General features: G+C 37.5%; 1 protein-coding gene across 1 annotated transcript in view; it reads left to right on the top strand.

Moving 5' to 3' along the window:
• The window catches only part of LOC137238917 (uncharacterized), a 224,245-nt gene that overhangs the window by 195,778 nt on the left and 10,087 nt on the right, over positions 1-18,380 (top strand). The window contains exons 5-9 of the mRNA XM_067763942.1: positions 41-355; positions 395-1,481; positions 14,181-14,271; positions 16,713-17,100; positions 17,298-17,898. Coding sequence (XP_067620043.1) covers positions 41-355; positions 395-1,481; positions 14,181-14,271; positions 16,713-17,100; positions 17,298-17,898 — 2,482 coding nt within the window. The remainder of the gene's footprint in view (positions 1-40; positions 356-394; positions 1,482-14,180; positions 14,272-16,712; positions 17,101-17,297; positions 17,899-18,380) is intronic.

The raw sequence follows: 18,380 nt of genomic DNA, 5'->3' as shown, positions 1-18,380 counted from the left end.
GATTTCTTCATAAATCTTCACTGACGATTGTCTACAAAAGCCATCATAATCACAGCGGACATGAATGATGCCAGCACCTTGCATCTACTAACGCAGCTAGTCGACTTACGACACACCAAAGTGCTGCTCATCGATGTGGTGGCTGCTTCTTTTAATGCCGAGAATAATTTCTACAAAAATTTAGCGCGCATCAACAATGGCTCTGAATTCATGTCTAATTTACTATTGCTCACAGTGCTGAGCGATAAGTATCGTCACTTTCTCAAGGTCGCATTCGGAGACAATGGTATTGCTACGGTGCAAAATTTTCGACAAATACGTCGTTGGAAGGCAATGTCGTCATCTTCGTCCGCAAGTGAGCAGCAAAGTATCAATGCCGCCGGTGTTGGCTTAGTAACGGAAGCAGGCATTGCAAATTGGCCAATACACTTAGATAGCTCAGTGACACGCGTTTTAGAGAAACATGAAAAAGCAATGGCAGCAGAGGCGGCTAATATTGCAACTACAACAACAACTACTGTGCGTCCAACGCGTGACACTTTGGCTGCCTTCGATGAATGTCCGCAACTGAGTGGCCTTAATTTTGTTGAAATTTGTCCGAATATTGAGAATGTGACGCAGAACTGTGTGGATTTTTTGAACAATAACAACAACTACAAGAACAACAGCAACAGCAATAGCAATAGCAAAGTAAATGGAAAATTGTTGCAGCAGTTGCGCATTTTACTTAAACAACTTTGCCACATACATCCGTTTACCGGACATACTACGAACGCAGAGCAAAAGCGAATAGCAAGCTTAAAGAATTTTATTGACTTTTTTCATTTTTACGATTTTATAATTACCAATGTACGACAACAGCAGCTCGAGGTTGCTGTGACACCAACAAAACCAGCAACAGAAACAACAGCAACAAACCGTATAAGCAAACAAACCTCACAACAGCAGAAATATAATAGCAACACCCCCACTAGGACTGTCAATACACAAATGCCCAAGTATGATTTTATTGTTTTAGAAGTAGTGCGCCACAGTGTGAGCAGTTATAGTGGCAAAAACAATGGCAATAATAACAACAAATCAAGTGAAAGCAACACAAACAACAACCGCGCAAATAGTGCAGATGCTTTTAAAAACATGACGGCGACCACCAATACAAATGCGACTAAAATTGACAATAAAATTCGTGACAATTTGAACGCCACTTTTACCAATTCACTCAATTCAGCAGCGGATATTAAGTCAATAACGTCCACCGCTGACTCTATCAAATGGCGTCCATTATTGATTTTAGAACAAAATGAAATCAATCTAAACACTTATATAACACATTCCATTCAGCCGGGCTATGACAAATGGTTGTTGGTAAGCACAGCACAAATAGTGGAATGTGGTGCTATCTGTTGGACAATTGCAGCTATTGTTTTCGGTTTGATTCTTATAATTGCGGCAGCTGGCGTTGCTGCGGGCATTGCACTGAGGTAAGTTGGCCATATTAAAACATAACAAAAAAAGAAAAAATAAAAAAATTGAAGCTCACTCACTACCAATCTACATATGGATAAATAAACCATACATAACCGTGGCTCCGTTCACAGGAAAAACCAAACAATTTGTTTAACTGAAAATTTTCGCATTTATTTGTTGGTTGTGCATTGACTATATTTTTGAAAGTTTCTTTGACCTCCAATATGACCCTCCTACAAAATACTCATAGTCTGGGTCGAGTAGACCAGAGTTGTAGTAATATTAAATGAAGAATACTGTATTCTGAGCGCAGAGGGTAAGAAAAATAATCCCGAAATTATCCTCATAATCATTTCCAGATTTCCTCGAAATTTATCCTGAAAGAACTACACGGGTATTCCCAAACTCATATCTAAACGATCCCGAAATATTCCGAATGCATAACGAAAACACTAATCTTTATATGAGCGTAGTTTATTTAAAATTGGCCCCACAATAGTCGAATATGATCACAAAATGATTCGCTAAACAATCTTAAAATATAACTGAAGTTATACCGGTTAAAATAAAAAAAAATAGTCCCGAAATAAGATCTGAGCTAATCGCAAAATAATTTCCGAAAAACAAAGATCCCGAAATCATTCAAGAAATATTCATTCGTTCAAGAAATATTCCCTAACCTATACTGAAACTGTCCAAAAATGTTGTCGCACACAACCGCGGAACTATTCTGAATTCTTAAAGTGAAAACCCCGAAATAAGCCCAAAATATCTTAAACTTATCCCAAAATTGATCTACAATAATCCCGAAGTAGTCCTAAAACTACTCCCGTAAACCATCTAAAATAATCCCAAAATGGTTTCCAACACCGTCTTGAAATATATCCGAAGTTATCTCGAACACAATCCCACAGTAATTCTGACATAAGTCTTGGGATTACCTCAGAGTTGTCGCGAAATAATTCCCAAAAACAACCCGGAACGATGCCGAATAGAATCAATAAATAAATCTGAAACTATGGCGAATCTGTACAGATATGGTCCAGTATGCGCCAGCGCGAAATCGCGATATAGTCTAGAAACTGTTCCGAAATAATTATCTTCAATGGTCCCCAAATTATTTCGTAAACAATCTCTACATTATTCGAAAACAGTACCCCAACAAAAGAGTGCCCTAAAATGATTTCGATATACATACAAAAAAATAACGCTGAAGATTTTTCGAAATTACTTAGTTCGAAAACATATCCCATATGATACAGAAATACTTACAAAATCTTCTTCCAAAAGTCGGGAAATAATCTTAAAATAGCCACGAAAGTACCCGGATATAATACAGACTTGTTTTAGAACTATCCAAACAAAACCACAAAATTTTTCAGAGACAAACCCGCAATCGTTTCGAAATGTTCCAGTATGATCCTTAAAACAATCAAAAAACAGCCCTAAAATGGTAGTGCCTATTTTATCAAACTTGGAGTGCAAGCTCTTCTCAGCTGCTGCTCTGAAATTTTATTTTGCTAGTATAGTAACCTATGACTCCCTAAGCTTGAGACCGGTTTGTGCCGTTGTGCAATGAGTATGTAAATTGGCAGGAATCAGGTTTAAAATGTACTCTTAATCCGGTAGGTACAACAAGTTCTAGCGCTGAACTTTCTGTATTCTGGTAAGATTCCTTAGAGCTTCCCACCACACTACATAGTCAAACGTTTACTGCCGTAGTTCCAACTTTGGTGATACCCGACTTCTTACCGAGAATTGATTTACAGGCTTAAAAAGCAATTCAGGCCTTCCGTACTTCTCCTCGATATACGCATTTCAGTCCAGTTTGCAGTGGACTGTTGGTGCCAGATACTTGGTACTATTTGATAAGGTGTATTGCCGGTGGCTTGTCATTCCTCATGAAATATATTAAATCCATCTTCCCTTGATTTGCCAACGTTCATTCCATAGTTTTGCTAATCACGGTAGATAGGTGAGAATTATGAAATACCGTCGGCTTATCTGAAATACATTTGACCTTTTCTGAAATAAAATTGATTTTTTCCGAAAAACAGTGTAGTATTAAGGCATATTCCGTTATCACTCAGCCTATACGTTACGTAATTTGTCTCTTACATTTTCACATAAACATAAGATATTTGCCACTCTCACATCTCATTCCAAGTTTTTATACCCAGCTGTACTTGTACACAGGGTATTATAACGTTGATTGGATAACGGTTGGTTATACAGGTATAAAGGAATCGAGATATATATAGACTTTAATATATCAAAATCATCAGTATCGAAAAAAATGTGATTGAGCCATGTCCATCCGTTCGTCCACTAGTCCGCCCGTTAACACGATAACTTCAGTAAATATTGAGATATCTTCACCAAATTTGGTACACGAGCTTATCTGGACCTATAATAGATTGGTGTTGAAAATGAGAGAAACCGGATGATAACCACGCTCACTTTTTTATATATAATATTTTGGAAAACACAAAAATCCTGATTATTTAGTAAATAATACACCTAGAATGTTGAAATTTGACGTGTGCACTGATATTGAGACTCTTGATAAAAATTAAAAAAAAAAATGTTTAAATGGGCGTGGCACTACCCACTTGTGATAAAATCAATTTTACAAATATTATGAATCATAAATCAAAAAGAGCCTCTCTCTTGCCTTTACTATAAGGGTCGGGGGAGGCAAAAAAATCGCCCGTTGCTCTGTGAAAATCATATTCTAGGGATCAAAATAAGAAACTTTGCCGAAGGAACCATACCTCTAAAACGAATTCTGATGTTCCCCCCCAATTTGGGTCGAACTTTTGGGTAGGGGCAAATTTTGAAAAATCCCACTTTGACCCATTTAGATTGCTCCAATCGAGTTCAAATGTATGACCGACCCCCACTAACTTTGGAGGCCCGACCCACCGATGCCAGAGGCACACCCCCTGGTACCCCCTGGGGGTTCACCTTACAAACAATTCAAAAAATCGCCCAGCGGGTCCCAGGGGATGTGCCACTGGCATCGGTGGGTCGGGCCTCCAAAGTTAGTGGGGGTCGGTCAGACATTTGGACTCGATTGGAGCACTCTAAATGGGTCAAATTGGGATTTTTCAAAATTTGCCCCAACCCAAAAGTTCCACCCAAATTGGGGGGAGGGGGGACATCAGAATTCGTTTTATAGGTATGGTTTCTTCGGCAAAGTTTCTTATTTTGATCCCTAGAATACGATTTTCACAGAGCAATGAGCGATTTTTAAATCGACCCGCCCTAATATGTATATATATTATTGCGCAGCCTTGTAACACTATTAAGCACACAAAACAAGGAACAACAGCATTTCAAGTGTACAGCTGGGTATGTAATGTTCGGTTTCACCCGAACTTAGACTTCCTTACTTGTTTCTCTTAAATATAAAACAAATTCTTGTAAATTCGCATCAACTTTGTTTGCAATTAATTTCACTAAAGCAGTCATCAATTAAATCGAACTACCAACAATTAACTATTAATGCTGGTACAAATAATTGTGTGTGTGTTTATAGTTGTAATATAATGGAATAATTGCACTAATGAGCATGCAAACGCATAACTACATAACATATACATAGCCACATTACACATATTAACACGTAACCATTTAGTAGTAAATGTGCGCCAAACGTGTCAAATAACTGCCAAGAGCGATAAAAACTGGTAGCAAAATACGAAGATTGAAAAACGAAATTACGGTGGCACCGAAAACACTTTGGCATCAACACTTACTTAATTGTTGAGCAGTAAATATTCATGAGAATCCATTCGTATTATGGGAAATTATTTATTGCACTTGCTGTCACTGGCACTTTGGCTGTTTTTGTAAAGTTCGAAAAATTATCTCAATACTCTCAAGATTTTTTGGAATATTGCCCAGAATTTGCGCACAATCCAGTGCACAACTAAACAAAAAAAATAGCTTAAACATATTGTTGATATTAATTTTGCATATTTTTAAATGCGCTCTATTTATTGCACACAGTTGATAGTTTTTAAACAGAAAAAGTATTGAGGTATTGTCCTGTATTTCCATTCTACATAAGAGATAAAAAATAATTTTTTATATTAAAATCAAAAACAGATTTTCACCTTCTAAGGAATGTACGATTGGCTCATGTTTTTCCGAATGCATTATTTCTAAAATATTTGGGCACTTTTTTCATTGCACTATCACTATGAATGAGTGGAAATGGGAGCTGGAGTAGCAGTGAGAGGAAGAGTGGGATTGGGAGTGAGAGAGGGAGTGGGAGCGGGAGTTCGAGTCGGAGTGGATGTGTGAGTAGGAGTGGAAGTGGAACTAGGTGTAAGTATGCAAGTGTGAGTGGCATAGAATCAGGAAGCAAGAGTTGAAGCGAAAGTGGCAAGTTGAGTAAAAATGCGATAGGGAATGGGAGTGGAAGACCTAGAAGGATAATGAGAAATAGGTAGAAGAAGAAAAGGAGTAGATGCAAGAAAAGGTAATCAAAGTTGATGAGGATGAAAAAGAGAGTGAAATCCAGGGCAGTGAGGACTATTTTTCAGTTATACGCAAGCATTTTTCAGGCAAGTACTTTTCTTGATATATCTCTTTCGCAAGGTCGCATTCGATGTCTACCCAGCAGTTTTTCCATGAAGCTCTTTTGCGATGCAAATTTTTCGCTGTAAACTATATATTTATAGATAATTATATACGTTCCGGCACCCCTGCTTTCCACAACTTTTGTCACCAAACGTCTGCTACTTTAAAAGAATTCCCAGCTATTTGTTTTATCCCTAATTTCTTTAGATGGCAGGATTGCTAGCATTAAATAAGGTCAAGGTTACTATATAGTGGTTTCTCCAACTCTTTAACCGTGGTAACCTCTTTGGCCTAACCAAAATTTTCTAGAAAAGAATTCTGTAATCTGGACCAATTTCTAAATCTAAGATTTCTAAAGATTTTTCCATATTATAAGTTTTAAGCGAACTTTCCTTTTTAAATAAATAATTTTCTTGCCAGCTTGAGGTCCAATTTTGTAAATAAAATTCAAAAATTGTTGAGTTTTTCAATATATTTCGGTTACCTACTGTAACCGTCTTCAGGATTGACTATAACAATATAAAGAAACATAAATACAATAAAATAACAATTAACATCAAAACAAACATTCATAAAAACATTGTTTACATACATTATTTTACCCGTCTTCACTGCTCAACGCGGAGTTTAGTACTGTCGGTCTGTTTTTATCAAATGTCTGTATAAGCTCGCGCAGTTATCGATGTCCGTTTCGTCGTTCATTCTTATGCTGGTCGGTGTGTTCATTATATGCAACATTTCCAGTGTAAATCTTTTGTTATAATTGGTTTCTTGTTGGAGTATCTTCGTTTTCTCAAAGTCTGAAAAAATGGTTCTTCGTTGAACAGTGTGTCATTAATGCTGTTCTTTGGTTAATAGTTTCATGGCAATGTTTAAAGTCGGATCTATGTTGCGCTAGTCGAGATTTTGATTTTGCTTTCGTTATTCCCACATATATGTTATTGTATGATTCTGTTTCGTTTCCATTACAAGGGATTTTATATAAAATATGAGGGATTTCGGATTTCGTTTTGTTAAAAATATTTTTCACGTTGTTTATTGGTTTGTGAGCTATCTTCACTTTTTCCCTATTATAGCAGTCTGATTTTGCTAGGCGCTCTGATAATTTTGGCACATATGCTAGCGTTTTGAATATTTCGGTTTTTTCGGATTCACGTTGACTCGTCTGTGATAAACTTCTTTTGATTAAGGTTTTGATAACATTGTCAGGAATGTCATTACTTTTTAATATTAATTTAATGTCTTCTTTTATTTCCGTGTGGTAAGTGTCGTCTGTTATTTGTAACATACGTCGTATACAGCCCATTTCTGTATTCAATATCATCGTTTTTAGATGTTTTGAATAAAAATTGATGATTCGTCCTGTAGATGTTGGTTTCTTATACCACTTCAGCTTTAATTGGTTTCCTCGCCGAATAATAATTGTGTCGAGATAAGGTAATTTTCCGTCGTCCTGGAGTTCTGTTGTGAGTTTTATATTTTCGTCAATGAATTTAATGCGTCAAGTGTACTTTTTACGTCATTTTCATTTATAATAGCGAATAGGTCGTGCACATAAAAAAAGAAAATTTGAGAACTATCAGGTTTAAGAATAATTAGAGAATGAGAATTAAGAATAATTACAGAAGTCTAAGTCTGAAGAAATATTTTTTCCATGTTTGTTGGGTAGACAATATCCAACTGTTGTGGTATCTAAAAATTATCTATATAATAAAAAACCAATGTTGTCGCGCAAAAAATCATACCCCAAAAGCGGCCTTAAACTGTGAATTAAAAACTGCTCTGTAGTTAAACTAGAGTTTAAATTTGACTATATTTTCAGCAAACTTAGCTTAAGCTTATCTTAAACAACTACTGAAAAACCGGGCCTAAGTATATAGACATTACTTTTATATAATTTTGCCCAATTACAGGCATAGTAATTTTTATTAATCTCACTTTGAGAATAATAAAACATTTATACTTTTCATTAATTCATTTGCGCTAAATAAACTTACTAAGACGCTTCAATTTTTATTTCGTTCTACTAAAACTAATCTATTTAGTTTATTGCAAACAAATAGAATTTAATATACCCTAAAATAATTAATGAAACTCACAAAAATGAATTTGCTTAGATAAAAGTGTATACGGTGAAGTTTTAACATACATAGCTATACCCATATATATTTACATATATAGTTGTAAGTTTGTATACCCTGCGACAGTCTTGGGTGCTTTGAAGAAGGTGCAAAATCTAAATGAAACGCGTGGGAGGAAAACAACTTTGTTTTCGGCGGCGGATACAGTGGTGTTGTGGTAGCGTGCTAGCCTATTCTCATCTAAAGAATTTAAAACTCACGAAAATCAAAATAAAATTTCTTTAAAACACATTTCTCTACACCCTTCTTACACCCCGAGTGTACTTCTGTGGTGAAAAGCTTCTCAGCGAAAATTCGTCTACCTTCCAAATGCCGTTCGAAGGCGATATAAGATACTGTAACGAATTCTGCGGATTTCTGATAATTATACACCTTCTGCTAACGTTCAAATCGCTGAACTGTCGAATGAAAAATGATCTTTATTAACTAATATGGGAATAGTACTTCACAATTAGCACGTACTTCACAAAAGCATCTTTTAATCAAACTGAATAATTATTCCTCAGCTTCCGCTGCTTTTATACTCTCTGTTGCTTCGTTCGAATATTTCTCGTATGGCCTAGACTTTTTACGAAGATGGAACAGTTGTATCGCACACTTGGTTACTTACCTATATACATGTATGTGTGAGTAACAACTTCTTCTCTTAGCTGATGACTACAAATGTGTTCTTCGTCGCCTTCTATGTATGTAAGTGGTGCTTGCTTTAATATGTACATGTACATAAGAGTAGCTGCTTGCTGTTTTTGTGTTGTCATTATTTACTAATAGCATATTGATGCTAATATTCGCCACAATATATAGATACCGGCCACCCAGTTAGTAAGGAAATTTAAAAAAAGGAGAACTACGCAAATTGCTTTAAACGGCTTTTTGAATATACTCTAAACCGCGATTATTTTTAAGATGACTGCTAATGGTTGAATGCGTAAAAAGAAAAGCACAGTTTAAAACTTGAATGTTTTCTCTCAATACGCACTTAGCCTCGCTTCCGCTACAGGGTATATATTTGCAAATGAATACCGATATATCTATGCATACTTTCGCATAAATGTCCATTGCTGAAAATTTTATGAAATATTATCAGACCCAACAATTCAAACACAACTTCGTTCACATTAATGTTTAATTAGTTATAAATTTTTAATTGAATAAATTAAAAAGTTTGAAATGCATGCGAAAACGCATGCTTTTGAATAAGCAATAAAGGGGATATGGATGCCTCCCCCTACCCTTCCTAACATACTCGCAAATATTTTCTTGTTTTAATTTGGATTAAGTTCAACTTTTGTTTTTATCTAAAACTAGCAGTGTGCGTTACGTTTGCACAAACCACATAAGCCCTAATTAAACTTTACTCAGTCATAAATTGCCCAATCAACGTTAAGTTGCGCTTAAGTTAGCCTTACCTTTTAAATTTAGCATACGTGGCAATTAAATTCCACACCCTCAATAGATTTTGAGTAAATGTTTTTTTTTTTTTAATGAAAGAGATTGACGTTCTTAATATATTGACAGTTGATCAACCATTATCAGATGCCAAAAAATTATAAATAAATAGGGCAAGACCGAAAAATGAAAGTAAAAGCCAAAGGGACCCGAACTAAAGCTGAATTCAAATATTTTCAGAACAGTCTATTGAATATGCGAAAGCACCACTTCGATATGTGAATGAGAAAGCATCAAATGAAAATTCATTTGGATATGAGAAAGCATCAAATAAAAATTTAAAAGCGTAAATTTTAATTAAGAACAGTCAGTTGTAATGAGAATAGTCAAATGATAATAGGAAATCGTCTTATTGAAATGAGAACAGTCAATAGCATGTACGAAATTATCATTTCGATAGGGGAATAGTCAACCATAAAGAAGAAATCATCCGATGAAAATCTGAAAGCGTTATTTGTAAATGAGAACAGTCAGTTTCAATTGAGAAAATTCAGTTTTAAGTGAGAAAAGTTTATATGGAATCAAACAGAATCAATTGTAAATGTGAAAGAGACACTTTGGTATGAGAGTAGTCAATATTAAGTTGTTAAGGCTGGTAGAAACTCCTTTCAAATACAGCCAAATATACCTCCTAGCTGCAAATCACCCAATACACATGCTTCGCCTAAGATACTGGACTTAGTGCTTGGCCTCCCATTGAAACGGAACAGTGTAGATGTATGTTCTCAAGTCTCTCAAGCAGCATAGTCGGTCGTTCAATGTGAATGCCCCGCTGCTCGCTTTGCAATTGGTCTCTAAGAATTGCCTTATTTTCTATTGTTTATATTGCTTTATTTTCCATTTAAGTACATACTTATTCTATATGCTTTTTATACTCAGTTGAGCAGAGCTCACAGAGTATATTAAGTTTGATTGGATAACGGTTGGTTGTACAGGTATAAAGGAATCGAGATAGATATAGACTTCCATATATCAAAATCATCAGGATCGAAAAAAAATTTGATTGAGCCATGTCCGTCCGTCCGTCCGTTAACACGATAACTTGAGTAAATTTTGAGGTATCTTGATAAAATTTGGTATGTAGGTTCCTGAACACACATCTCAGATCACTATTTAAAATGAACGATATCGGACTATAACCACGCCCACTTTTTCGATATCGAAAATTTCGAAAAACCGAAAAAGTGCAATAATTCACTACCAAAGACAGATAAAGCGATGAAACTTGCTATGTGAGTTGAACTTATGACACAGAATAGAAAATTAGTAAAATTTGGGACAATGGGCGTAGCACCGCCCACTTTTAAAAGAAGGTAATTTAAAACTTTTGCAAGCTGTAATTTGGCAGTCGTTGAAGATATCATGATGAAATTTGGCAAAAACGTTACTCCTATTACTATATGTACGCTTAATAAAAATTAGCAAAATCGGATAAGGACCACGCCCACTTTTAAAAAAAAAATTTTTTTTAAAGTAAAATTTTAACAAAAAATTTAATATCTTTACAGTATATAAGTAAATTATGTCAACATTCAACTCCAGTAATGATATGGTACAACAAAATACAAAAATAAAAGAAAATTTCAAAAATTGGCGTGGCTCCGCCCTTTTTCATTTAATTTGTCTAGGATACTTTTAATGCCATAAGTCAAACAAAAATTTACCAATCCTTTTGAAATTTGGTAGGGGCATAGATTTTATGACGCTTACTGTTTTCTGTGAAAATGGGCGAAATCGGTTGAAGTCACGCCCAGTTTTTATACACAGTCGTCCGTCTGTCCTTCCGCATGGCCGTTAACACAATAACTTGAGCAAAAACCGATATATCTTTACTAAACTTAGCCCACCTACATATCTGAACTCACTTTATCTTGGTATAAAAAATGAACGAAATCCGACTATGACCACGCCCACTTTTTCGATTACGAAAAATGAAAAAAAAATGCCATAATTCTAAACCAAATACGAAAAAGGGATGAAACATGGTAATTGGATTGGTTTATTGACGCGAAATATAACTTTAGGAAAAACTTTGTAAAATGGTTGTGAAACCTACCATATTAAGTAGAAGAAAATGAAAAAGTTCTGCAGGGCGAAATAAAAAACCCTTGAAATCTTGGCAGGTATTACATATATAAATAAATTAGCGGTATCCAACAGATGATGCTCTGGGTCACCCTGGTCCACATTTTGGTCGATATCTGGAAAACGCCTTCACATATACAACTACCATCACTTCCCTTTAAAACTCTCATTAATACATTTAATTTGATACCAATATCGTACAAACACATTCTAGAGTCACCCCTGGTCCACCTTTAAGGCGATATCTCGAAAAGGCGTCCACCTATAGAACGAAGGCCCACTCCCTTTTAAAAATACTCATTAACACCTTTCATTTGATACCCATATCGTAAAAACAAATTCTAGAGTCAACCCTGATCCACCTTTATGGCGATATCCCTAAATGGCGTCCACCTATAGAACTTTGGCCCACTCCCCCATAAAACACTATTTAATGCCTTTCATTTGATACACATTTCATACAAACACATTCCAGGGTTTCCCTCGGTTCATTTTCCTACATGGTTATTTTCCCCTTATTTTGTCACCATAGCTCTCAACTGAGTATGTAATGTTCGGTTACACCCGAACTTAACCTTCCTTACTTGTTAATCCTAATTGTGTTGAACAATTATAGGCACGCTTATAGCTTAGTAACATTGCGTTTATAGCATATGGCTGAGTGGATAAAGGCATCCGCCTTTACACTGCCATAAAGTATGAATGTTGGAGATTTCGGGTTCAGTACTCAGCCCAAGAGAAGCTAACTGATGAAGAAGGGAAATTCAGAAACATGTCCTAGTAAGCATCGCCGTTTGTAAACTTTATACTTTTTCTCTAATATTAGTATTTTACACGCTTTAAATGTTACTGGCACTGTGACAACTTTAACCATTTTCCATAAGAAACTCATTTTCTTAGCTTTCTTAGCTTAGGCTAAGTTTCATTCAACTATTCAATGTAAACTATTTTGTATTCAGCGCTAATCACAAACTATAAACTTATAAGCGAACAATTTTGTAACAACTTTTGCTAGCAGCATTATTAACGAAAAACAATATTATAATTATTATGCAGAAAACGCGGCCACCGTGGTGTGATGGTAGCGTGCTCCGCCTATCACACCGTATGCCCTGGGTTCAACTCCCGGGCAAAGCAACATCAAAATTTTAGAAATAAGATTTTTCAATTAGAAGAAAATTTTTCTAAGCGGGGTCGCCCCTCGGCAGTGTCTGGCAAGCGCTCCGATTGTATTTCTGCCATGAAAAGCTCTCAGTGAAAACTCATCTGCCTTGCAGATGCCGTTCGGAGTCGGCATAAAACATGTAGGTCCCGTCCTGCCAATTTGTAGGGAAAAATCAAGAGGAGCACGACGCAAATTGGAAGAGAAGCTCGGCCTTAGATCTCTTCGGAGGTTATCGCGCCTTACATCTATTTTTTTTTATGCAGAAAACGCAACTTAAGCATAGCGTAATCGTAATAGACCAAACAGCATGATAATGAAGCGCATATTATAAGCGACCGCTGTGCGCACATACTCAAAATAGACAAAGAAGCATCAGAGCAAACTTACAAATCTAAAGCGCGACTATGACGGTGTATTATGTATTTATTAGGGCGGGTCGATATCAGAATTCGTTTTAGAGGTATGGTTCCTTCGGCAAAGTTTCTTATTTTGATCCCTAGAATTTCACAGAGCAATGGGCGATTTTTTTGCCTCCCCACAATCGACCCGTATTTATAATAGTTTGGTGCGAAACTTTTGCAGAAGCTAATTAATAAAATTTAATAGCTTTAAATGAGGTTAAGAATCTTTTGATTTTGTATACATTAGGTCAAAGTTGTAGCTATAGCCGTAACCATACAGGCAACGTGCTAAGGGGCAGTGAATGCAGGCTTTGTAGATATACAAGGGGGCATAGTTGCAACTGACAATACCTCAGTGCATATTTGTATAGATTTGGTTGATAGAATTATTTTAAAACAAATTGAGTGTAGTCCCAAAGTGCTCATATATTTTTGCTTTAGGTTCGAATACGCGTAAATTTGTGTGCGCACATTGGACTGTTCACAAAAAAAAAAAAAACTTTTTTGTAATCATTAGACTGATACATACAGTGGTGGGTGAAAAAATTTAGCCAAACTAATAAGCAGTACTGTATCGTCAGTCTCAAAGAAAACTAGCACACTTGAGTTGTTCGCGTGGAAGACTAACACAGTTCGTTGTTCGCGTAGAAGACTAACACAGTTCTTTGTTCGCGTGGAAGACTAACACGTTTCAGTTGTTCGCATTTGAGCGTGTTAGTCTTCCACGCGAACAACTGAAACCTGTTAGTCTTCCACGCGTAGGTGTAAAACGTGTTACTTTTCCACGCGAACAGCGAATCCTTTTTGTCTCCCATGGGAACTGAAACGTACTACGACGATATACAATTTAACTAAACACCCACATATTTTCTTTACTTTCAGAAACTATTATTTGCGTAAACGACTTTCAAAAGGACCCAACAAGATCGTACTTTCTGCTGAAGACTTCGTCTTTCCAATCGATTCGAGAAGGGTAAGTAAATTTGGCACATTAATTTTTATTGCGTACATACTTACCCAGATTTGTAGAAGGACTTTTTGAGCAAAATTTTTAAACATTTTAAGCTGCAGAATAATCCCGTAACAATGTGGTCTATTCGAGGCCACACAATCTTTGAAAACAACGTGGGGTATTGTCATCAATGCTGTGGAAGCTGCTCATCAAACAATTGCTTAGGCAGTTCATCATAAGCACTAGTTGTCTAACAACAATCAGCTCTCTCATGGATCACGCGCTTCGGGATTTGGAATCGTGTTAACTGTTAACGCAGAAAAACTGATCTTGTATTATTTACAAAGAAGTAAAAGATCCCATATTGAACTAAACCTAAGATTGGAGGGGTGAACCTACATACAAGAATAGCAGGTTAGGAGGCTTAGAATAAACGCGCGCTGGTTTGATTCAAGGGGTGTTGCAATATATTACTTCTCCAACCCAAGTTTGACAACCTCACCTATCCGTCGCGAATCTGTTCTTTAACAGCCGAGGCTCTAGTGACCCCAATTTCCTCATGGATCTAGGGAGTGGGAGGTCGTTATGACCTAGAAGGTTTCATGTGGTCATACCAAATCGTTCCCAAGATGGTCGGGCTAACACATTAATTTGGCTTGTTCCCAGAACGTAGCGGCTCTGCATCCGGCAAAGGACCTTCAACATCGAGAACAATCCCCAGGGCCTTCGGGGAGTGTCCCTATCGCTACATAAACAACAAAGACAACAGCACAAAATATCTAGAATTTGTAAGTTGTCTTGGAAACTAAATGTGGAAGAGAGAACAAAGAAAGGCTCCTTGGCACTGTATGCATCCAAAGTTATATTAGGATGCACTTGGTGCCTATCGCCCAAACTCTAAGTTCATACTTTACTACGGCGTCCGAATTTGGTGGACAGCCCTACAAAAGTACGTATAGCAAAAAACTAAAGGGCGTATGTAGATTATTAATGATTAGCATGACGGGAGCAGCATTATATTCCATTATGTATAACCCACCTAATGGTCAAAAGTATTTCATTAGCATTTGCAACAGAGCTTAAGACCTCCGGGCAACTTGAGTGAATTCCGGATAGCCAGAGCAGTATAGCGCTAATAAATAAAGGGCCAACAGGCTACATGGCTCAGTGCCGGAGCTTAGAAAGGGACTTTGAGGCTACAATAGAGCCGGAAGGTTAGCGTAAGAATGCGGAACTGCACAAAATACTATACACGTGTTTACCAATTGCTCCAAACTAAAGGAAAGGGTCGGGTCTGTCTTCCAAGCGGAAATTAGAACTGTCAAGAAAGCAGCAGAATTTCGACAGCGATTAAGGCCAGTAGTGTCACACAGTACACAGGACACTTCCTTTAGGTCAGACCATACATACTGCGTTCCCGGTCATAAGAGTATAGGAGGTACGAAAAAGCTGATGAGTTGGCAAAGGATGGCACAGTACTCGATGAGTCGACGGTGGACGTCCCAATCTCTTTAGGAGAAAATAAAAGGCATCAGCAGTTGTATATGATCAATCAACAAGGAGAGACATGGACAGAAGCGCGTGGCTGCAAAATTTCTACAATCATGTGTAAATCCTACTTTGGTAGATTCACAAAGTCGCTGATATCTCGGCAAAGAGAAGGCTTAAGTATCACATTGGGCATACAAACTGGAGTAAGGCCTCGTCCATAACGGCATATGTAGGAAGCGCGAGCTGCAGGAAGAAATTGGAGAGCACGTTCTTTGCTCGCGAGGTCAAGCTACTAGGGGTGGCTGAGTTTCCAGATCTCGAGGCAGCAATTATGATGAGCTGTACGAGCTTCATGCAGACATCAAGATAGTCCAGCCCTTTTAAGCGCAATGACTTCCCTGGCGGTCTATGGAAACATAGGAAGAAAGTGGCGCCCACTCCGTTGTAAGCACGAGTTAAATTCCTTTGGTGTGACTAATTGGCGCCATTTAACCCAACAAAGAAGCGACTGGTGCGCCTAGTTGGACGGTCATAATCGTTTAAACTACCAAGCGCGAATTAGGTGAGCATTTAAGCTGGGTTTTAGAAAATGTCTAGTATTTGCCAAGGGAATGGAGTTATTCGTTAATCTAAGTCCTGGTGCCTAGTTGGGGTTTTCCCGTTTGATCGTCAAACATATTTTGGTAGCACTATGGACACATTCAGTATATGTGAGATATTTATTGACCGACCCAAAATTTACAGCTTTAGCTAAATAAACTTTTGTATAGTCAAGTGGTAATCCGAATCCCTGCGAACTTGTGGACGCAAAATGTTCAATCTGCATACTCAGAAAAATTCTGAAAATTCTATGTATAAAGTTTGAAATTTTGCGAATTTTGAATTCAAAATTCTAGAAGATTAATTTTGTAGGAAGTTCCTAATAAGATCTTACATATTTGATTAAGTACAACTTTTTATTTTTTTTTTAGGTCGATGAAGGCATCGAAGCAATGCTCTGCTGCTGGCTGCAACAGTTACAAGAGTTTGGTGGTCCCGAAGTTGACAAGCCTGATTTGCTCAAAGGATCAATTGGCTCACTCAAAAATCTTGGCTTAATCATACCTGGAGCAGGCATAGCTACAGCCACTGGCGCTGGGACAACAGGTGCCACAGCCAATGGTGGCAGAGGTACGTCGGCTAGCAATAGTTTGGGCCGCCATAATCCCGCGTTGCTTGATATGCGCGCGCGTTACAATGGAGATTTGGTGCAACTAAAAGAAATACCCTTAAATGGTTCAACAGAGCTAAAAGCCAAGGCAATGGACTTGCTAGTGATGGCGCATGGAATGCGACACGAAAACATTAACCCCTTAATTGGTACGTAATTCAATATCAAATAACGCTATAAAATGTGGCTGTAAATTTAATTCAAAGTTTTACGGACACTTATTCGTTGTTTTTTGCATTGTTTTTTCTCTCTCTCTATCAACTTTTTCTTCTTTTCTTTTTCTTAATAATTTCAATTTTTCGCCCTTAATTTACGCGCGCTTACTTACTTACTCACTTACGTCTAGGTTGGCTATCCGATCCGAACCGCACCGCCATGGTATTCGATTACTGTTCACGCGGTTCACTGCAAGATGTGCTCATTATGGATGAAATCAAATTGGATTGGAGTTTCAGACTCAGCTTGTTGACGGATTTGGTACGCGGTATGCGTTATTTGCACGCCTCACCGCTGCGCGTACATGGCACCTTAACATCGCGTAATTGTGTAGTGGACGCGCGTTGGGTGCTAAAAATAACCGACTATGGTCTTTCATCATTCCACGAGGCACAAGGCTTATTACCACCTACACGCACAGCTAAAGAATTATTATGGACAGCGCCAGAATTGCTGCGTTCTATGAAAACTCATCATAATCATTATGGACGTGTGCTGGGCACACAAATGGGTGATGTCTATTCGTTTGGTATTATTATGCAGGAAGTGGTGGTACGTGGTGAGCCTTACTGTATGTTGTCGCTATCGCCGGACGAAATAATAGCGAAAATTAAAAAGCCACCGCCATTGATAAGACCATCGGTGTCAAAGGGAGCGGCGCCGCCAGAGGCTATCAATATAATGCGTCAGTGTTGGGCTGAACAGCCGGATATGCGGCCGGATTTTAATTCGTAAGTACATACATACAGCCACCACTAAAAATATACAGTTTTGTGCCAAATAATAGCAGCACGAAAATTTTTTATTTAAATCCACTTATATTGAACTTTTTGGAACTAAGTATGTTTTTAGAAAATATCACCTAAGCATTGGTTTCCATGATGATTTTCCATTCATCCAGTTATTGTTAAAGTTTCGGGTCCAGTTGCGGTTACAATTTCCGGTCTAGTTTCGGTTCCTGTTTCGGTTTAGGTTGGTTCTTGTTTTGATTCGAGTTCTAAATTAAGTTTTTGTTCCAGCATCAATTTCAGTTCCGGTCCCACCCTTGATTCTAGTTTAGGTTCCAGATCGGCTCTAGCATCAATTCCAGTTTCGGCTTCAGTCGCGGTTTTGACTGTAGTTTCGGCTCCAGCTTCAGTTTCGGTTCCTGTGTAAATTTAGCTTCGTCTCTAGATGGCGTTCCAGTGTTAATTCCAGTTTCGGTTCCAGTCTG

Source organism: Eurosta solidaginis, chromosome 1, assembly GCF_040869045.1.
Source record: "Eurosta solidaginis isolate ZX-2024a chromosome 1, ASM4086904v1, whole genome shotgun sequence".
NCBI classification, from domain to species: Eukaryota; Metazoa; Arthropoda; class Insecta; order Diptera; family Tephritidae; genus Eurosta; species Eurosta solidaginis.
The sequence above is the reverse complement of the archived record's forward strand: the minus strand, read 5'-3'. Positions and strand labels throughout refer to the sequence as shown.